The sequence below is a fragment of the Aethalodelphis obliquidens genome, unplaced genomic scaffold (assembly GCF_003676395.1).
Source record: "Aethalodelphis obliquidens isolate GAN/ISIS:26980383/991018 unplaced genomic scaffold, ASM367639v1 scaffold3, whole genome shotgun sequence".
Lineage (NCBI taxonomy): Eukaryota > Metazoa > Chordata > Mammalia > Artiodactyla > Delphinidae > Aethalodelphis > Aethalodelphis obliquidens.
Genome location: NW_020837947.1, coordinates 76,795,613 through 76,818,457, shown reverse-complemented (window position 1 = coordinate 76,818,457; position 22,845 = coordinate 76,795,613). Strand labels below are relative to the sequence as shown.

Below are 22,845 nucleotides of genomic sequence, written 5' to 3'. Positions count from 1 at the left end.
TGGACAAGTGTTTATATTCATTGTCTTCATTTCCACGAATCCTATTTGCTTCTCAAATCTCTATAATCCGGCTTGACCCTCACCCTTATATTGAAATTGTTCCTGACCTCGCAGCACCATTTGACACTGTTATATTCCTTCCACATAACACGTTCTTCCTTTGACTTCAGAGGTACAATACCATGCACACCTCCCTTGGATATTCTTTTTTTTTTTAACATCTTTATTGGAGTATAATTGCTTTACATTGTTGTGTTAGTTTCTGCTTAATAACAAGGTGAATCAGCTATACATATACATATATCCCCATATCTCCTGCCTCTTGCATTTCCCTCCCACCCTCCCTATCCCACCCCTCTAAGTGGTCACAAAGCACTGAGCTGATCTCCCTGTGCTATGTGGCTGCTTCCCACTAGCTATCTATTTTACGTTTGGTAGTGTATATATGTCCATGCCACTCTCTCACTTCGTCCCAGCTTACCCTTCCCCCTACTTGTGTCCTCAAGTCCATTCTCTGCGTCTGCGTCTTTATTCCTGTCCTTGCCCTTAGGTTCTGCAGAACCTTTTTTTTTTAGATTCCATATATATGTGTTAACATACAGTATTTTTTTTTCTCTTTCTAACTTACTTCACTCTGTATGACAGACGCTAGGTCCATCCACCTCACTACAAATAACTCAATTTCATTTCTTTTTATGGCTGAGTAATATTCCATTGTATATATGTGCCACATCTTCTTTATCCATTCATCTGTCGATGGACACTTAGATTGCTTCCATGTCCTGGCTATTGTAAATAGAGCTACAGTGAACATTGTGGTACATGACTTTTTGAATTATAGTTTTCTCAGGGTATATGCCCAGCAGTGGGATTGCTGGGTCATATGGCAGTTCTATTTTTAGTTTTTTAAGGAACCTCCATACTCTTCTCCATAGAGGCTGTATCAATTTACATTACCACCAACAGTGCAAGAGGGTTCCCTATTCTCCACACCCTCTCCAGCATTTTTTTTAAATTTATTTATTTAATTTATTTATTTTTGGCTGCATTGGGTCTTCGTTGCTGCGTACGGACTTTCCCTGGTTGCAGCGAGCAGGGGCTATTCTTCATTGCGGTGTGCGGGCTTCTCATTGCAGTGACTTCTCTTGTGTGGAGCACAGGCTCTAGGCACGCAGGCTTCAGTAGTTTGTAGCACGCAGGCTCAGTAGCTGTGGCTCGCGGGCTCTAGAGCGCAGGCTCAGTAGTTGTGGCGCACAGGCTTAGTTGCTCCGTGGCATGTGGGATCTTCCCAGACCAGGGTTCGAACCCGTGTCCCCTGCATTGGCAGGCGGATTCTTAACCACTGCGCCACCAGGGAAGCCCTCCAGCATTTATTGTTTGTATTTTCTGATGATGCCCATTCTAACTGGTGTGAGGTGATACCTCATTGTAGTTTTGATTTGCATTTCTCTGATGATTAGTGATGTTGAGCGTGTCCTTTCATGTGTTTGTTGGCAATCTGTATATCTTCTTTGGAGAAATGTCTATTTAGGTCTCCTGCCCATTTTTGGATTGGGTTTGTTTTTTTGATACTGAGCTGCTTGTAAATTTTGGAGATTAATCCTTTGTCAGTTGCTTCATTTGCAAATATTTTCTCCCCTTCTGAGGGTTGTCTTTTCGTCTTGTTTATGGTTTCCTTTGCTGTGCAAAAGCTTTTAAGCCCATTTGTTTATTTTTGTTTTTATTTCCATTACTCTAGGAGGTGGGTCAAAAAAGATCTTGCTGTGATTTATGTCAAAGAGTGTTCTTACTATGTTTTCCTCTAAGAGTTTGATAGTGCCTGGCCTTACATTTAGGTCTTTTTTTTTTTTTTTTTTTTTTTTTGTTGCGGTACGCGGGCCTCTCACTGTTGTGGCCTCTCCCGTTGCAGAGCACAGGCTCTGGACGCGCAGGCTCAGCGGCCATGGCTTATGGACCCAGCCGCTCCGCGGCATGTGGGATCTTCCTGGATCGGGGCACGAACCCGCGTCCCCTGCATCAGCAGGTGGACTCTCAACCACTGCGCCACCAGGGAAGCCCACATTTAGGTCTTTAATCCATTTTGAGTTTATTTTTGTGTATGGTGTTAGAGAGTGTTCTAATCTCATACTTTTACATGTAGCTGTCCAGTTTTCCCAGCACCACTTATTGAAGAGGCTGTCTTTTCTCCATTATATATTCTTGCCTCCTTTATCAAAAATAAGGTAACCATATGTGTGTGGGTTTATCTCTGGGCTCTCTTGGATATTCTTTACAGTTATCTTGACTTCTTCCTCTTCTTCATCCACCACCCATGGTGCCATAAGCCCTGTGAATTCTGTCACTTAGTGTCACTTATGTTCAGTTATTTACCCCTGCTACCACTAAGTCCATTTCATTAGCCTCACTATTCCAAACTGCTGCACCAACCTCTGACGTGGCCTCTTGCCTTGTATTTTTCACAGTTGTTTTCCCAAAACCCAAATCTAATTGTGTTGCTTTTCTGCTTTAAATCTTATAATGGCTTCCTGTTATTCTTGAGTTAAAGACCAGAATCCTTCAGTGGCCTGCATCATCCAACTCCTGTTCAAGCTTCTAGCCTCATTTCTACCATTCTCACTCCAGCATTCTACACACCATCCCCCTGGATGTCATTCAGCCTCTCGTGTTGTGTCATATTGTCTCTTGCCTCCAGGCGTTGGTACATATTTCATTACCTGGAATACTCTTCCCTGTTGCTTCCGTCATTCCTTATTTGGCTAACTCCTACTCATTCTTCAGGTCTTAGCATAAACATCACTTCTTGAAATTGTGCTAAGCCCTTAGATATGTATTCGCATAGGACTCTCTGCTTCTCCTGCCTTAATACTTGTCATATTCATTGTTTTAATTGTTGAGTTATCTATCTCGACTGGAGTTAGCAGTCACTTTCATAGGGCACCAGGTAGTCAGGTAGGAAATATTTCAGGCTCTGCGGCCATACGGTCTCTACACTCGGTTCTGCTATTGCGGCATGAAAGAAAGCATCCACAGGGAGCATGTAGATGAGTTACTGTGGGTGTGTTCCAATAAGGCTTTATTTACAAGAACAGGCAATAGGCAGAATGTGGCCCACTAGCTGTAGTTTGCTGACCCTTGATCTAGACTATAAGATCTGTAGGCAGAAACTGTCTTGTCTTACATCTCCAGTGCCCAGCACAGTGCCTGCATGGAATAGATAATGAGTAAGTACTGATTTTTTTCATTTCTTCTCTGGAATGCTTTTGTGATTGAAACCAAGATACTTTTTATTATAGTTTTCTAAGGTGCATTTAATGTTTTTATTTTCAGAATCCAATTCTCAATTTTGAACTGCCTATGAATTTGGAAAACTGGTTTCCTCCCCCAAGAATGAGAACAAAAAGAGAAGAAATCCGAAACATCATTCTGAAGTTGCAGGAGGATCAGAGGAGCAAGGAGAAAAAAAAGCATAAGGACACGACAGAAACATCTTTAGGCAAAGGAGCAGAACGATATATCAGTAGCATCTCAGTTTGACCATTTTTGATGCTTGTCAGTATTGCCTTCAGCAACTGAGTGACTTTCAAGGGTATAGACAATAAAGAACTGAAGTGCTCACTATGCAGTGATTTGGAAATGTTAATGCTTGTATAATAAATGTCATATAATTTCCAATGGAGTCTGTATGAAATAAAAGTCTGTAAATATGTCAATGAGGCCAATTTTTCCAGCATTTATAATTATTTTTTTTCACTTGTTAGGAAGCTGTTGTTATGTATTTTCTGTTAATAGTACTTAAAACTGCAACTTCTAAACACAAAATAAATAAAAAGAAAATATTTATAGGAGGAGATGATTAAGTTGATATCCTTTAGTGAGATTGTATTAAATTCTTCAGTGGGTGTGTATCTGTGATAATCTTTTGACCTTTGCATTTGTTTTAAAATAACTTGAAATGTGAAAATAAGATTAAATCAAAGGCATTTTGAACATGAAAGACATCCTCATATGTTTGTATAGCAGGAAAAAGTAACAGCTTTTAATTCAGACACTCCCTTGTGTTTAGAGAACTTGGCCCCAAAAGTGTAATAAATATTTATAGTTTTACTCAAACATTTAAGAAGAAGCAGTATTTAGAGCACGTCAAAGAAAAATAACTTTGAATTATACTACTAAATATTAACTATACTTTATCATACATTATTGTCAAGTACATTTCTGAAGATGTCAGAGACTCAGGTTAAAACTATTTTGGTAAGTACAACTTGAATTTCAAATATCTCATGTTACCTTTCTATATTATAGCTTAAAGTATCTACGATCTGTGATATAGTTAATTGATAAACATTTTTAACCTGTGAACACAGGAATTTAAATAGGAATTTACTATTTTTTGTAATGACTTTTGCTATTTTATCATTGCTCATTTTGTTCTTGTTATTTTGATAAACAGAGTATCAGACTTTTTGCACCTGAGTTTTTTAGTGTAAATTATTTTTACATGTAAAAGTGCTGTCTTTAATCAGTTGCATAATGCAGAAAAAATCTCCTATATTGAATTCCCCTTTAAAAATACTAAAATGTGATGGTTTTGATGACAGATTTACAACTCATGTAGGAATCTTGCATATATCTGCTGAAACTGTTATTTTCAAATGAAATGTTACACAGTTCTTTTGAATTAACTTTGAGATGTGAAATTATATATTTTAAAGGTCATTTTCTTGTTAAATAATTTAAAAAGCACATATAACAAACATAGTTGAGAATAAAAGGAAGACCGTTTTTCATCAGCAATCACTTTATTTTTAATCTGGCCATTTCTGGCATTGAAACCAACATTTTAGGCTACTTACTTGGATTTAATAAAGTCCATGGATGTGTTTGGGGCGGATTGTGAGTATTGTTAACAACAACCAAAAAATATGTATATATTTATATTTAGACACACTCATTAAGGGAAACATTAAAATGTAAGTTTAAGGAACATCACCATTAGTGGTATTGATGATGGATTTGTTACTTTGAACTGTCTTAACATTTTTATTTATTATTACATTATTTCTTTTTAAGGAATACCCTAGAGCTCTTAACTCAGATATGAAAAGTTTAATTTTATTATTTACTGAATATGGACCAAAAAATGGAAAATTTTTAAAACCTGATAGCAGTAAGCAAAATTGCCATATTTAATTTTTTTACTGTCCTGTATTTTGTCAGAATTTGAAGGTACTGAAAGAACTATTCTGAAATGCTTGTTTTTGTTTCAATTTCTAATGGTTACATTTTGCACTCTTATTTTTGAAAAGATAAAAAGATAACCTGTTCCTTGGGCCAATTCAGTCAATCACGTTTTGACACATGAAAAATTCTATTTTTTAAAAGTTATGCTAATGGCTTTGCTTTGGAGATAAATCTTTGGAGACTGCCAGGTTGAGCTCCAGAATTAGACTTGAGACTCTTTCTTCGTTGTTTATGCGCATTTACTTGTTAATTGTGTACTCTGGTACTTCTATATGTGGTTTAAAGTGGGTATCAACCTTTTAAAATGTATTATTAGTGCTTAGAAGTTGTGAAACAGTTTTAAAGCTTAGAGGTTTGTTACTAGATGCTGAAACTGCATGACGAGTATCTGGTGTCTTAACTAATTAGATAGATTTGTTGTATTTGTTTTCTTGTTGGATAGAATAACAGTTAATCATTTTTAGAAGAGTTTTAGATTACTTGCCATAAAATTTGTATGTGTCTTAGCTCTTGGTAGTTTAGGAGCAAAGGTGGCATTTAACTAGTCCTTTTCCTTTGATGTTGCTAAGACAGCTGAAAACTTAATGGTATTATTTCAGATTCACATAAACCTAAATAAGTTAAGCATAGTAACCTGTGCTTAAACTATTAGTCAATTAAATGTAGGCGGTCTTATTTGAAAGGATAAAATAATTATCTAAATTATATCTTGCTTTAAGTCACCAAAATGAATTCTGTATTTTTTTCTTTAAAAAACTATGATCTCCGAAAACTGTAAGATATAAAAAGAATAACAGGGCTTCCCTGGTGGCGCAGTGGTTGAGAGTCCGCCTGCCGATGCAGGAGACGCGGGTTCGTGCCCCGGTCCGGGAAGATCCCGTGTGCCGCGGAGCGGCTGGGCCCGTGAGCCATGGCCGCTGAGCCTGCGCGTCCAGAGCCTGTGCTCTGCAACGGGAGAGGCCACAACAGTGAGAGGCCCGCGTACCGCAAGAAACAAAAACAAAATAACACTTTTAATTTCCCAGAGATTAAAAATTATACTTAAAGTCTCAGAAAATTCACTGAAGAGGAATAATAAAGAATGTATTTTAATATATATGATCAAGAGTTGGTGGGAAAAAAGCTACTGGGATATAGTGACAGAAAGGATAATATAGTTAGAAGAAACAAAATCTGTAAGAGATGAGGTAGTGTAGTGCTGCATATCTAGAAGAGGTACAGACAACGAGGTGGCTCTGTAGTAGATTGCTCTGAGGACAGAAGGAGAAGGGAGAGATATTTGGGGGAGGATACTACAGCCTGTCTAGCCAGGGGACTATCAATGGATAGTTTAAGGCAACCAATAAGGCAACCGAACTCACAGAGGCCAACACCAGACCCTATTAGGAAATGTAATCTACTGAAGAATGTCCTAAAATACTCCAGCAAGACTTCCTGGTGCATTTGTTGTTTCCCTAGTCCCGAGAAGAAGAAAAAAAGTTAAGAGAACTGCTCTTTGAAACTTAAATTTAACCACAGAGGACGTATTGGTTGATCAAGTGGAAGAAATGTGTACCTTGGGGGGAAATAGACCTCCCATCTTAATTCTGATAAGCCAGATCGAGGAATAATGGTAGAGAGCCCTAAAGTGCTATTCAGGAAATCAGAGTGCAGTGTACTCAGAGGAAAATACCACAGACCTATGGCCTGAAACAGAATGAAAACAGCTAAAAAGCTTGGAGGTCTTCACTGTCTTTATCACAAATAACAGTTATGTTGTGCTTATTGTAAAAGATTACAGTGAGGAACATATTATCCAAAACAAGGATTTTCTAGAAATGTTTATCAGAATCACCTGGGGAGCTTTTCAGAATATGCATGCATACCTAGGGTCTTAACCCCAGTGATGCCATGAATTTTCAAATAATTCCTCAAGTAATTCTATTATGCACCTCCCACTGATGTAAAAGGATCAATATTTGTCCCTGACAACTTTCAAGTTGCTGGTCCCAAAGGTAATGAGGCTTGTCTGCATTTTCTTCTCTCAAATGCTGTAAGATAGCCCTTTACCCCCAACTCCCAAATTCTCATTAAGAACTTGATGGGTAAACTTAATAAATTGCTGTTACTAAGACTTGCAGAATTATAAAGAAATTATTAAGGTACTCAAAGGTTAGAGACTGGCAGATACCTTGTTAATCAAAAGGCAAAAAGTAGATTCTGCAAATTGTAAGATAGAACATCAACTCTTGATGAGATTCTAAAATGGATTAATAAATGGATGATTTGTGAACTCTTAATGGTCACCAGGAGTTATGGGATCACTATAACCAAGGTGGTTTTATATTTTCACTAGGATTCTGAACCTGTCAATCTGTGGAGTGCAGCCAGACTAGCAGTTCTCAAAGTATGTTTGCTAACTCTAGTTTTGAGAGATAGTTATAAGTTCTGTGTCAAATAAGTTGGGGAAAATTTAGAACAAATTAAGCAGGTTGCTTGGAACTAATATGCAGAATGATTAAACAAGAGGAAAATACAGAACACAGTATCCTAAATACAGAATTTGGCCATATCCTTCTCCTCTCCTGCACTGATTCTCTAAACTACCTTATAAATACTAGCCATCAGAGGACAGAGTCAACTATTTGGGGTGTTTGTGAACTGAACTTTATGAGAAGGTGCTTTTGAAACTTACCTGAGGTCAGTTATTTTTTTACATTTTTTTTTATTAATAGTTGGGTATATGATTTGGAAACTTGAAAATAAATGACTAGTGTCTTGGGGAAATGAAGTTTCATGAGAATCATTCTTTTATAATTATTGTAATGAAAAAATTACAAACCTAATTCTTATATACAAGTGGATTCTTCTAGGAGGAAAACAGATTTGATGATACTAATATTTGTAAGGTAATCAAATGCCCTAAACTCATACACAGGTAGAAATTGTGTATAAATATGAAAGTCAGCTGAAAGATTATCTAGAGGCTCTTCCTTCTGTTTATATCTGAACCACTTAACTGCTAGCTTAAACCTCCCCTGACTTCCACTCCATCAGCCTTTTACTTTAGAGTTCAGTTGACACACACAAACTTTATACCTAGAAGCATTTTTTTCCTCCTGTGCAAAGAAGTACTCTTTATTAACTTAATATGCTTTCAATATGTTTAATCCCTCAAATAACTGAAAATTAGTTGTTTAAGCCTGTTATAAGACTTACTACATTTATTATTATTAGCTTTATACATGTTGACAGCAGAGGATTTGATCCAAAACAAATTAGTTGAAAAGAAATTGATCCTTAAATATTGAATAGATGTTCTGAGTACCTACTTTGTGCTAGGTATTAGGGATTTAAAACAGGGAGCCAAACATACCATCTTCTCCGCTCATGGAGCTTCCTTATAATGGAAAGACAACTGTTACAGCCTCACAGATTAATAATTTTAAATAAGTGCCATGCAGGAAAAGCATAAAATGTATGAAGAAAATATAGGCTAATCTAGGGAGGTTGGGGACATCTTCCCTAAAGATGTGACATTTGAACTATTGGTAGACATAAAGTCTGAGAGGGCAAAAGAAGAATAGTGCTTGTAGACTGTGCAAAGGCCCTGTGGTAGGGGGATGTGTAACCTGTCCTAAATGGTAATGGCCTCATTTATTAACTGTGTACTATATGCCAAACATGTTCTAAAATTCTAAAATGTATGAATTCATTTATTTATAATGACTTTATGAGATATGTACTCCCAATTTATAGAACTGAGGTCCAAAGAAATAGTTTCCCCAGCAAAGCTGGGCACTGTCTTACCCTATAAGCTAGGTCAACCTGGCTAGAAAAAAGAAGACGAAAATTAATCAATGTCCATATTTTTTTTAGAGATGCAATGTGGCTAAGTCTCGGTTATCATGGAAACTGGTTGTATAGGGGTTTTTTTGAACTATGTTATCTTTTAGTATGTTTAAACATTTTCATAATTTAAAATACAAAATTATAGTAGGCCTGTGTAACTGGAGCTCAGAGTAAGATGGAAAGGTAGGCTGGGACCTGATCATGCAGGGCCTTGAAGCCATGTTCAAGATTTTGGTCATTATCCTAAAACGTTACTGAAGCATTTCAAACAGAGGAAGAACATGATGCACTATGAATGTTGAAAAGATCACGATGGCAGTAATGAAAGCATTAGAGGGGGGCAAGAATGAGTGCAAGCCTGTGCTATAAGTAACAATGATGAATTACCATAGCTAGGGTAAAGCATACAGTTATACCTGTGATCACAGGAATGCCAAAATAATAAGACATAATTTGCATATTTCATTTGAAGTGTCCTTAGAAACAGGCAACAAAAACAGGAGGAAAGAGAGTTCCTTTGTCCCAGTCAGAGCTTTGCTTTTTTCTCTACGAACAAATGGTTATCAAAGATACTTAAATATAGGACTTCCCTGGTGGCGCAGTGGTTGAGAGTCCGCCTGCCGATGCAGGAGACGCGGGTTCGTGCCCCGGTCCGGGAAGATCCCTACATGCCGCGGAGCGGCTGGGCCCGTGAGCCATGGCCGCTGAGCCTGCGCGTCCGGAGCCTGTGCTCCGCAACGGGAGAGGCCACAGCAGTGAGAGGCCCGTGTACCGCAAAAAAAAAAGATACTTAAATATAAATGAAACATACAGCTGAAAAACGAACAGAAGATGATTAACTGAAGATATTGTTGACAGAAAATTGATTTTAAAAAGAATTATTTATAAAGCATGTGAAACTACCAAAGGAAAAGCATTAAAAATTTTTAAAAGTGTTGTATTTTAAAAATATAAACATAATAAAAACAAAGTATAAAATTAGCATAAAATATCAACATTCCATTGTCTTCACAGGAGAAATACTTTATCAACATAAAATTAAAACAATTATAGTAGGTCAATTGCCTGACATTTCCAAACACACTTTGTTGGAAAACTGCCCAAAGCACCTGTAAGAGCTAGTTACGTTTTGTACCACTTGCTCTCTTATCCCAGTCTCACTTCGGTCACAGCTAATTGGATTTAGGGTCAACACCTGATCTCAAGGATGTTTATTTGTAGTGATGTGACCTAGCAGATAAAAAACAAACAAAATAAAGCCAATCAAATCCAGTCATTGGGAATTTATATTGTAAGTAAGAAAAAATTTGCAAATCGAAAGTAGCACAGAGAACAGTGTGTTAAAATGACAGTCTAAAAAGTTACCTTATTTCTAAGGCGGACTTTTTTTAAATCACATTTTGACCTCTAAATTAAGGCTACATCTTATTAAGAACGAGTTTGCATTGGAATCACGTGCAAGGGTTGATAAGACACATATTACTGGGCCCCACTCCCAATTCCTGATGCTGGATTGTCTTCAGTGGGGCCTGCAAATTTTCATTTCTAACAACGCAGGCAAGAGCACACCTTGAGAAGCCCTGATGTATTTCTTAGTAGCATTTCCAGCCAGGTACATGAAAACCTGATGCAGGTAAGACCAAGAGAGCACCAAGCATAAAGCATCCTAGATTCAATGAAATACTGTATGAAATTATTTGATGATACCAGCTCAATAATACTTTATTTGTACTTACAATTAAATATGAATAACTCTGAGGCATGTGATCACACCACACATCTTAGCGCTTTTTTTAAACTGTTACAGTCTAGATTTATCTTTCCTTTATAGCCTCGTTGAACAACTTTGTATTTCTTCATATTATTCTCCGTATTCATATCTCTCTATATAGTAATATATGTATAAAGATGTATTAATCGTTTTTCTTATAAAAACTGGGATAATATAAATGTTTCTAAGCATCTTTCTTTTGTCTTTCAGCAATATCTTGTGAAAATCAACCCAAGTCACCTGGTAGAATCAAGGTTAATTATATGATGGACCATAGTTCAGCCATCGCCTTACTCTAGGAGTCCTGACAGGCTTGGTTATGCTGTAGTAACAGTTACAAAATCTCAGTGGCTTACCCTCTCCAAAAGTTTTCTTTCTTTGGTTATGCTACATGTCCAAAAGAGGAGGGCAAGTGAGTTCTGTTCCCCAGTTACTCAGCTGGCCAGACTGATAAAGCTCTAGGTTGATACAAACTTCCACAGCCGCTACAGGGTAGGAAGGAAGCCTGGTGAGCAGCACGTGGACCCAAAGCTTCCACCAAGAAGGGGCACATCACTTCCACTCACAGTGCCCTGGCTCAGACTAGCTAGGTGACACTTCTAGTTTCAATAGGAACAAAGTTCACTCTTAACCATATTTCTAGAAAGGAATATTTTTAGCAGCTTATGTGACTACCACACTACTAATGGGCATTCCCTTTGTTTCCATGAGCATGCAACCATGAGCATGTAATATATTTCCCTGTTTTTATTTTTAATACACTGGTAGTTTTAGCTCTTTGGAATAGATTCCCAGGGATTGCTGGATCAAAGAGCCCAGGTATTTTTATAAATATTATCTACTTATTTCCTAAAAGAATGTAAGAATTTATATTTCCTCCAGCAATTTATTAAAATACAATTTTTTTCCTGCAGCCCCAGCAGCAATAGGTATTATCGCTCTTTTTAATTTTGCAAGTCTTATGCATATAAATCTGCTTTCATTATTACTTTGATTTGCATTTCCCTGAGCTCTAGTTTAAATGTGAGCATTTATTTTCATGAAAGCTGTGCTTATCATTTGTCCATTTTTCCATTGGATTAGTAGTTGTCTTTTTTCTATTAATGTTTAAACCTTCTGCATATTACATTGTCATCTGTGTTATAAGTGTATCTTTTCATAATCTATTATTTGTAGACCTTGCTTACATATTTTTCATATCAACATTTGTATGTATTTTCTGAGTTTTCAATCTTGATTAAGAAGCTCCTTCTCGACTCATGATAGTACATACAGTCACATGTTTCTCGCAAGATTTTTTGAAAATTTAAGTAATGAAACTGTGAAACTTATTTCTGTGTATGGCAAAAGATATGAATGTTATATTCTTAAATTCATATTCTTCAAAATAGCCATTTGTGCCAACATCATTTATTAATCTTTTTTGGCATTAAAATGAATTTCCATCTTTGTCATATATTAAATTGCTATAACACTAATATTTATTTCTGAAATTTCAATTCTTTAAGTGGTCTCATTACTTCATTAATACCTAATAACTATAAGACACAGTGAAAGCTGTACCCAAAGAAAGTTTATAGACTTAAACACTTTCATTATGAAACAAACAATGAAAAATAAGGATATTAAAACATGTTAGAAATTAGGAACCGAACAATAAAATAACATTTTTTCAAAAAACTAAGGAAGAGGAAATTAAGGAAAATGAAAATTAATGAACTAGAACTTCCTCCATCACACTACTGTACCCTGGCACACGGATCTGGGTTTTTTGAAAAGATAATAAATTAGGTAAACTCTGAGCCTGATCAAGGTAAAAGGAGAAAATGAAAAAAGGAAAAATAAAAAGGAAAAAGGAGCCATGTCGCAGATACAGAAAGAGACTTTAACGTGTAATTCTATGACCACAATTTGAAAGCTTGAAGGAAACGGGTGAAATCTTAAAGAGTTAGAAGATATCAGAACGGGTTCAAGAAATAGACAACTTGGGGCTTCCCTGGTGGCGCAGTGGTTGAGAGTCCACCTGCCGATGCAGGGGACACGGGTTCGTGCCCCGGTCCGGGAGGATCTCACGTGCCGCAGAGCGGCTGGGCCCGTGAGCCATGGCCGCTGAGCCTGCGCGTCTGGAGCCTGTGCTCCGCAACGGGAGAGGCCACAACAGTGAGAGGCCCGCGTACCGTAAAAAAAAAAAAAAAAGAAATAGACAACTTGATTATATTATGTACACATAGAAGACATCGGCAAGGCATTACAGAGCTACCATTATAATGCACAAATACCTTATCAATTCTTGGATTTGAACATTTAAACAGGTAAACCTGGGTTATTTAAACTATTCCAGGCCATTACAATGGGTGAAAATCTCCCAACTCATTTATGAAGCCAGCATACCTTTAATAAAAAATTCTAGTGAAGATAGTGTTAAAAAGGAAAACTAAGGAAGTATGTAATTTGTGGTTCAAGGCTGACAAAATCTGAATAAAATATTGGTCATCAGAATCCATTAATAACAAACGATGCCCTGTGACCAAGTTCAAGGATGTTCAATATTAGAAAATACATCTTTTTTTTTTTTTTTTTTTTTGCGGTACGCGGGCCTCTCACTGCTGTGGCCTCTCCCATTGCGGAGCACAGGCTCCGGACGCGCAGGCTCAGCGGCCATGGCTCATGGGCCCAGCCGCTCCGCGACATGTGGGATCCTCCCGGACCGAGGCACGAACCCGTGTCCCCTGCATCGGCAGGCGGACTCCCAACCACTGCGCCACCAGGGAAGCCCCAACTTAATTGTTATGTCAAAGATTAAAGGGGGAAATTTATATGATTATATTAAAAATTCAGTCATTCGTAACACAATCTTTACATGAGAATGGAGAAATCTGTTAAAATATAGGCTATAAATTCCTAGTAACAAATGATATATTAAATGGTGAAACACTTAAAACCAATTTAATTGATATTGAGACCTAGATAGGCTCTTATACTTTTCAACGTTATTTTTGCACTTAAAACAGATATACGAAGACAAGAAAATGAAATAAACGGTATAAATCTTGGAAATAAGAGATGAATATTTTTTGTTGAGTAGGTGATTATATAACTGGGAAATTTAGGAAACCTATTTAAAAAAAGAAAATCTGGTACATTGCCTGGATAAATACACAATGAGAACCTAGAAAAGAAATTTGGGGGAAAATTATTCACAGTTATGACCAAGAACTATAAAATACTTAGGAATAAATTTAAGAAGAAAAGAATATGACCTGAATGAGAAAACTACACAATTCCATCAATGGCCATCGAATAAGAGCTGCAGGAATGGAAAACACAGATAATCATGTTCTCAGACGGGAAGGCATAATACCGTAAAAATCAGTTCTCTCCTAATAGTGTATAACTATAATTCAATTTTATATAATACCAGTAGTGTTGTTTTAGACTTAAAATCTCAAAGCTTATATAAAAAGAAAAATGCCTGAGAGAAGCCAGGAAAAGAGGTTTCAGAATGTATGACAATATCACTATAAAAAAATTTAGCATGGAATCTGGGGAGGAAGATAGAATAAAATGAGTTGTGTTCAGAGAAACAGACTGAAGCAGAGGAAGACAGAAGAGACTACCTGCAAAACAGATTGTCATACTGAGTGAAGTAAGTCAGACAGAGAAAGACAAATATCTTATGATATTGCTTATATGTAGAATCTAAAAAAACGGTACAAATGAACTTACCTGTAAAACAGAAATAGGCTCACAGATATAGGAAACAAACTTATGGTTACCAGTGGGGAAAGAGGGAAGGGACAAATTGGGAGATTGGGATTGACATATACACACTGCAATATATAAAATAAGTAAGTAATAAGGGCCTACTGTACAGCACAGGGAACTCTACTCCATACTCTGTAATGGTCTATATGGGAAAAGAATCTAAAGAGAAGGTGGACCTATGTATATGTAATATAACTGATTCACTTTGCTGTACCCACCTGAAAGTAACACAACATTGTAAATCAACTATACTCCAATAAAAATTTTAAAAATACATATATGTGTTTCAAATCATCGCCTTGTACACTTTAAACTTATACAATGTTAAAAAAAAAAAAAAGAAGAGAGAAACACCAACAATACACGAAGGGTGAAAAGAACGTTGTAAATACTAAAGTGAGCCAGTCATCCAGTTGTTCATTGTTGTCACCCCTCCACCTGCTGTTCATTTAGGTTGTGGCCTGCTGCTGTCATCAGCAGTGTTTGAAGTGCTAATTAGTATATTATAATAACAGTCCTTTAGTTGTTTTTACCCTTAAATCAATAGAGGCTTGTCTATAAATAGGATAACCACAGGACTCCTGGGAGAAATTGTTCTCTAGACACAGCACTACTCATGATTTCTTCCAGTTGCCAAGTAACCTACAAAGCCCAGGGTAAGACTAGATTCATGAACTAGAGACTCCATCCCTTATGGGACAGGCAACGGCTGTCAGACTTTTCCTTTCTTTGCCAGGCTTTTTGGCAGTGCAGTGACATCACTGATAAATGTATTCTAGATTTTGCCCAGTTCCGTATACACTCCCTCTGCTCTCCCCTTTGCCTGCCGCCTGCCTTTCTCACACATACACAACTGAAAAGTTTCAGGAGGAAATCATTCTTTCTTTTTATTTATTTATTTATTTTTGGCTGCGTTGGGTCTTCGTTGCTATGCGCGGGCTTTCTCTAGTTGTGGTGCACGGGCTTCTCATTGCGGTGGCTTCCCTTATTATGGAGCACAGGCTCCAGGCACGTGGGCTCAGTAGCTGTGGCTCGCAGGCTCTAGAGAGAAGGCTCAGCAGTTGTGGTGCACGGGCTTAGTTGCCCCGCGGCATGTGGGATCTTCCCGGACCAGGGATCAAACCCGTGTGCCCTGCATTGGCAGGCAGATTCTTAACCACTGCGCCACCAGGAAAGTCCTAGAAACAATTCTTATACTTTGTAAAGAGATGCATTCTGATATTTTCTGTTTTATTCTTTTAAAAAATGCTCCTTAAAAGCCACTACATTGATAGTATCATCAACAGTTTGAATAACACCAAGGTTTTAACCTTATGTGCTTCAAAAGATTTAAATACACAAGAGTAACATTTTGTCTAGTGACAACTAGATATATCCTCGTTGCATAAATTATGAAAACTAATTTTAAATTCTCAAATTTTGGTTTAAAAAATGTATCACTTATTTGAAGATGAAATTGAACTTTGGAATTTGGGGGGTATATATTGAGGCAGACTGTTTTCTAATTCTTTTTATTATAATTGTTATTGGCATGATCATATTATTTTCGTATGACCAATACATTTCTCTACAGACTTTTTATTTTTTGAATGGGCAAAATATGCAAGGAATTTAATAAAATGTAAATGACAGGGACTTCTCTGGTGGTGCAGTGGTTAGGAGTCCGCCTGTCAATGCAGGGGACACGGGTTTGATCGCACATGCCGCAGAGCAACTAAGCCTGTGCGCCACAACTACTGAGCCCGTGTGCTGCAACTACTGAAGCCCATGTGCCTAGAGCCCGTGCTCCACAACAAGAGAAGCCACTGCAGTGAGAAGTCCTCACACTGCAATGAAGAGTAGCCCCCGCTCACCACAACTAGAGAAAGCCCGCGTGCAGCAAGGAAAACCCAACGCAGCCAAAATAAATAAACAAACAAATAAATAAATGAATCTTTAAAAAAAATGTGAATGACAAACATGAAAAGATTTTCAACCTTATTAGTAATCAGAGAATACAAATTTAAACCACAATGGTATTGGCAGATCAGTCTGACATATTTCTGGCAGTAATACAGAAAAAAGGAATCCTTATGTCTTTCTTGTATGAGTATATATTAAAACAACCACTTGGGTAAACAATTTTGCATTTTCTAGGAAACCTGAATATTTATGTAATCTAGGAAGCAGCAATTCTGCTCCCAGATTTACACTGTAGAAAAAATTTTATATAAAAATGGACTTGGAAACATGTAAACAATATTTGTAACAGCAATATTCATAATAGCATAGACAGGGAAAAGCCCAAATGTCCATTGAGAGTGGAATGGATAAATAAATTATGGTTCATTCATACAAAGTTATTTTACACAACAGTGAAAATGAATTCCATCCACATGTAACAACATGGGTGAATCTTGAAAACAATATTGTGAGCTGAAAACAAGTATCAGAAGAATTTATAGTGTAAGATACTATTGAGTTCATGTTCAAGAACATTCAAGCTAAAAATTATATTGTGTAGGGATGCATCCATATGAAAACATAAAAAATCACAGAAGTCAGAAAACACTAAACTAGAAATCCAGGTTAGTAGAAGCCTCTTGGGGGGAAAGTGGAAGTTGTGATTGCAGAGGGATACACAAGGTACAGACGTTTATTTTAAAATATCTGAAAGCAAAATTTAAAATTTTGATTGTACCCAGAAACGACCTTAGACATTTTTCATGAATTTGCTTGAGTTAATTAACTTAGCCTGGTTATCTTCACACTATTAATAAATACGCAAATATAATATATATTTCATCTCAGGAATACATATTATTTCTTTGGAAAGACATAAGTTTTCTCACAGCAATTTTTTAAAAAAGACTCCTATTCAAGAATCATGCCATTTGTTTCAATCTGACTCTTCTAAGAGAAAGTAAAAATTCAGAAAACTAAAATAATACTGAAAATGTCTCAGAGTATTTTTTCTTTTTTAAAAGATATAAGCTCTATTTTAAATATTACAAACTGACAGAAAAAGTACACAGATCATGAATGAATGAATGAATGAATGTATATCTCAAAGAATTATCACCCAGTGAACCCACCTGTGCAACCACCACCCACCCAGGTAAAAAACAGAACATTACCAGCATCGCAGAAGCATTCCACACGCCTCTTCTTAAACTACCAACCCTTTTTAATGTATCATTTTGAATAACTAATAAGTACAATAGATTAGGTTATTTAGATTATTAGATTATTGTTCAGCAAACATTCACTACCTACACATCCATGTTAAGACCATTCATCCTACCCCACTGATGCTAGACTTGGTCATCTGATCTTCTTCATCTAATGGAATGGGGGCAGAAGTAGCAGTGTGCCAATTCTGAACCTAGGCTTTAGGAAATATAGCAGGTTTCTGACTTCTGACACAAGGAGAACGTCCCTCCAGGTAGCCACTGTCCTTTCATCTTGACCCCCAGAGTGAGACACATAGAACAGACCTGAATATACTAGCAGCCTGAATTAGAATTGTCCCAGGGGACCTACATACTTGCCAGAGAGAAAAATGAATGCTTTTTGTTATATGCCATTAGGATTTTATTGGTTACACAGCAAAGGCTGACTGATATAATAATCATTTGTTAAACTCAAAAAAGCATAAGTGAATAAACACAGGTTATTACTCTGTGAATCCATTTAAGGCTGTGTTCACTTCAAACGTACGTTTATTATTAACTGTAGGATAATATTTAACTCTGACATATATTTAATTAGATACTTCCTGGTCAGAGATTACTTGATACTTCTTTGATCTGTTTCAAGATACTACTATTTTTAAGGCAAGAAAACCAGCCACTACCAATCTTTTCATTTGTTTAACAAACATTGTGGGCTTCCCTAGTGGCTCAGTGAAGAGAATCGGCCAGCCAATGCAGGGGACACGGGTTCGAGCCCTGGTCTGGGAGGATCCCACATGCCGCGGAGTAACTAGGCCCGTGAGCCACAACTACTGAGCCTGCGCGTCTGGAGCTTGTGCTCCGCAACAAGAGAGGCCGCGATAGTGAGAGGCCCGCGCACAGCGATGAAGAGTGGTCCCCGCTCGCCGCAACTAGAAAAAGCCCTCGCACAGAAACGAAGATGCAACACAGCCAAAAATAAATAAATAAAGAAGCTTTCATTTAAAACAAACATTGTTTTCCAAATAATACTGTGTATCACTGATTTGTCTAAATAGCACTCCCACACCCAGTCTTTTTAAAAAATATTATATACATAGCAATTTTTGTATTACATAGTATCAACTTTGAATATTTTATTTGTAACCTTGAAAGAAGATACAATTTATTTTCATTTTTATATATTTTTTGTAAGATAGCAGCAACACGATGTTTAACCATCTGAATTTGAAGGAGAGTTGGTAAAAATAAAAATAAGTATTGTTACAACTCAATAAATATTGAATTATGTGTGGAATAGTGCTTTAAGTTTCAAGTACTGTAACGTTTCTCTTCTATAACACAGTTCTAAAATGTTTTTAAAATATTAATTTCTGAAGGATTTCTACTGTCAAGACTATGGACAAAAGTTCAAGGGCATTCAGCTCAGTTCCATTCCACAAACATTTCCTCAGTGCATGCCTCTTATGTCCCAGCCAGCTCTAGATGTCCAAAGACAGGTAGGAGCTCTGTGATCTCACAGACTTGTAAATAAAACATCCTATATTATTAGGAAGTGTGCTAATGTGGAGACCCGCACAGGATATTCCAGTGGACATTAAATTCAACCTGAGGGCTGAAACATATTTATGATATTAACATCTAAATAAGGATCAATAAGGCACTGAAAATGATTAACTTGTAATCAAATTGGGATTAATATGTAAAAATACAATCTTGAAGATTTTAAACTACATTAATTTTTTGGTGTATTTTTTTGGACTATTTATGTAGGCTGTGGAGAACTGACCTTTCTGAATTGTGTCACTGAATACTTTAACAAATGTATATTTACGGTTTCCTTTTGGAAAATTTAATTCAAGCTTGTTTTTATATTTTCTCACACCTTCTTTAATCTGTACATTTTGTTTTTATAATTAAATAATATCCATAAATCCAACTGTAATCATTTATTCATAATATGCAACAAAAATAGATAAATCAACTACTTTTCTCATTATATTCCTGGAAGTTGTATAGCTATAGCAGGGAGACTTCTCTAGAATGGGAAAATTTTTAGAAGTTATCTGTTTTATATACATTTTTATGGATTTTTTTAACATTCAGATTTCAGCAAATCTGTACCTAAAAGAAATTCCATAACTGACTTATACTAATTTCTAAATTTAATACAAAGCTAATTTCAAATAAATTTTAGCATTTGTTTTATTTTTAAAGATTTACGTTTTTCTTGCTCAAATATATTTCAAACTTTTCTAGCATGTAACAAGTTCAAGATTATATGGGAATGTATTCTTACATTTATTATTGTTTACATGATCTATACTTTGGATTGGTATTATGCTGTTTGCAAACCTTTTAGTTTGCAAAATGCTTTCATTTTTGTATTATCTTATTTAGTCCTTTCCCTGAGGAGGAGGTATCATTATCATTGCTATTTTATTGATGAGTAAATTGAGTCTCAGTAAGATTAACTGTCTTTACAGGTCACAGGCCTGGACCCTGGCTCCTCTTCACGTTATTCACCTCGTGTTAAGTAAGTTTTAATATAAAACTGTACCTCCAGAATGGCCTTCACTCATTAAAAAAAAAAATTTCTACAAGTTGGTTAGGTTACATTTGACCCAATGAAGTCTGGAAAAAAAAAAATAATCGACTCTCCTCTGCCTTTCTTCAAATTACCCGACTCGAGCTGGAGATCACAGGATATGGGAAATTAGATGACATATTATTTTTAAGACGTTTGACAGTTCATTAAAGTCTTTGAGGTGATGATCTTTGGTTAGACTTGCGCTATGGTTTCAGTTTTAATTATAATGCCACTATGACAATTCAGGAAAAACTAGCTGGAAGTTTCAATGAGAGAAAAACTATAGTTACAGAAATTTCTGGGAGCTAGAACGATGAAATGTGTGTTGATCTGGTTAAGGAACTTTTTTTTTTAAAGCATCTATTAATAGATGACATTTCAGCTTTACTTTTTGCCCTTTATATAGAAAATATTTCTAAAATATATTAGCCTACTTTCTTTCTAGAGAGTAAGTTCAGGAATGATGTTTAAAACATCATTTAATTTTTTTAAACAAATGGTCTATGCTTTGATAGTGATTACATTAAGCATTAGTTTTTCCTGATAAAGTATGGGAGATATGGATGTTGGCAGTGTCTGAGGATGGGCTAAAATATACCCTAAGGAAAAAAATCATAAGACTATCTTTTCAGAGACCTGCTTATTCTCTGTACTTTATTTCCCTATAAATTCCAGATGATTACCATTAGTGCAAACTTGCTAATAACTAAAGAAATGATCAAAACTTCTTTTAGAAGCTATAATGTAAATATCTCATTTATTCATTAAATAAACACTTGAACACCTACTCATTCCTCTTTTGTAAGATGGGGATAATGACAGAATTTTCTGTATCAATTAGGGTTCTTTGTTGAAGGCAATAGAAATAAACTCTGGCTAACTTATCCAGAAAAAGAATGTACTGGAAGAAAATCACGTAGCTCACAGAATCCCCAGGGATGGTGAACTCAGTGTGTAAAATGGGCAGGACTATCACTGTTGGCACTGTCACAGCCAGAACCTGGTCGCCACAATGATCCACACCACTGGGGATTATCTCTGCATCTTTGCATCGCTTTATGCAGATTCCAAGTTTCAGGTGAGGGCATCCAATTGACTTAACCTGGGTCCCATGCCATGACTACACCCTAGTTGCCAGAAAGTGGGGAGAAGGACTTTGGCCAAACTGTGAAGTGGGCCCTGTTCCCACCAAGACTCAAAATTAAGGATTCTCCACAAATAGGATGGGAGGTCAGAAATTAGGCAGGCAAAAAGCTGGTGTTCATCGTAATGACCTCACAGGGCTGTGAAGGTTTAGTGGGATGACCTGTGGCACAGTGCTGGCACGCAGGAGGCACTCGATCAGTTTCGGCATTATTATTATTATTATTAATCCAATGAGGCAGGCAATGTGCTAATCTCTAGGGATAGAAAAGTAATGGGGCACAATTTCTCATCAAAAAGCTCAACATTCTGGAGAGCTGTTTCAGTGAGAAACAAATATAAAAACATAATTATAATACCAGTTAATAAGTGCTACTGTATAGGTACCTATGGAGTGGGTGCTCTGGAAAACAGGGAAAAGAAAAACCAATTCTGCCCGAGGCAGGACAGAGAAAATAGTCAGACCGAGTTCTGAATATTGAGAGGAGCATCATGAAAGGGCTTGTCATGTTTGAATTCCTATGAGTAGGGTGGGCTCAGGATTGTGAAGGATTCTGTACACCATCTAAATGAGTTTTAACTGATCTGAAAGTCACCAGGACTTGGTGAAGGGGATGACGTAGTCAGATCTGGGGGTGGGGTAACACTTTAAAGGATGAGAGTGAGCAAAGACAATGTCAAGAGTTCACATAAGGGAAGATGATGGCCTGTTCTCAGGGAAGATGGAGAGTAAGACAACAGCTTTAGAAATAATGTATGACATAGAATGAACTGCATTCAGTACCTCCACCACTAGGGGTGAGAGACGGAAGGAGTCCTGGGTAACTTAAAAGACCACAACTTTTTGAGATGAGTGGATGGTAATGCCACAGATTGTAATAGACTCGCTTGTCAAGGGAATCATTTGAAGCAGCTGGGAGAGGAAAGAGACTGAGTTCCTGTGTGGGTTTCAGCCTGCCTTACTTTAGGAGTTGGCAACAAAGATGCAAGCTGAAGCTATTAAAATGGGTATCAGCCAGGGAAGGTGGAGAGAGACTTTAAATACCCACGATATTGACCCCTGTAAAAATGAAGGAACCAGATCACGAAATTTTGCATATGATTTCTGAGGGAGCTCTTGGAGCCCCCATCTATGATAGGAGGTCCGTGGATCTCAGTTTAGGAATCCATGGGCTAGCTAGCACAAGGAGACTGGGGGAAGAGTCTTACAAATATTTAGTGGGTGAGAGCAAAGTTGAAAAGCTTACAAACATAAATACGGAATAAATTGTTAAGATGAGTTTCGGCAGCAGATATGATACAGTTATATCCACCATGCTTAATGACATATATGCAGTTTCCTAGAGTTGTCT

At 36.9% G+C, this 22,845-nt stretch overlaps 1 protein-coding gene across 15 annotated transcripts in view; it reads left to right on the top strand.

Annotated features, from left to right (window-relative positions):
• SENP6 (SUMO specific peptidase 6) overlaps nt 1-4,989 on the top strand; it is a 103,001-nt gene extending 98,012 nt beyond the window's left edge. For 14 of the 15 annotated variants that reach the window (XM_027092214.1, XM_027092168.1, XM_027092157.1 and 11 more), the window contains one exon: nt 3,328-4,989. In XM_027092214.1, the coding sequence (XP_026948015.1) occupies nt 3,328-3,534 (207 nt within the window). In that variant the 3' untranslated portion in view covers nt 3,535-4,989. The remainder of the gene's footprint in view (nt 1-3,327) is intronic. The other variant, XM_027092231.1, reaches the window with a different exon arrangement.
• The last annotated feature ends 17,856 nt before the right edge of the window (nt 4,990-22,845 follow it).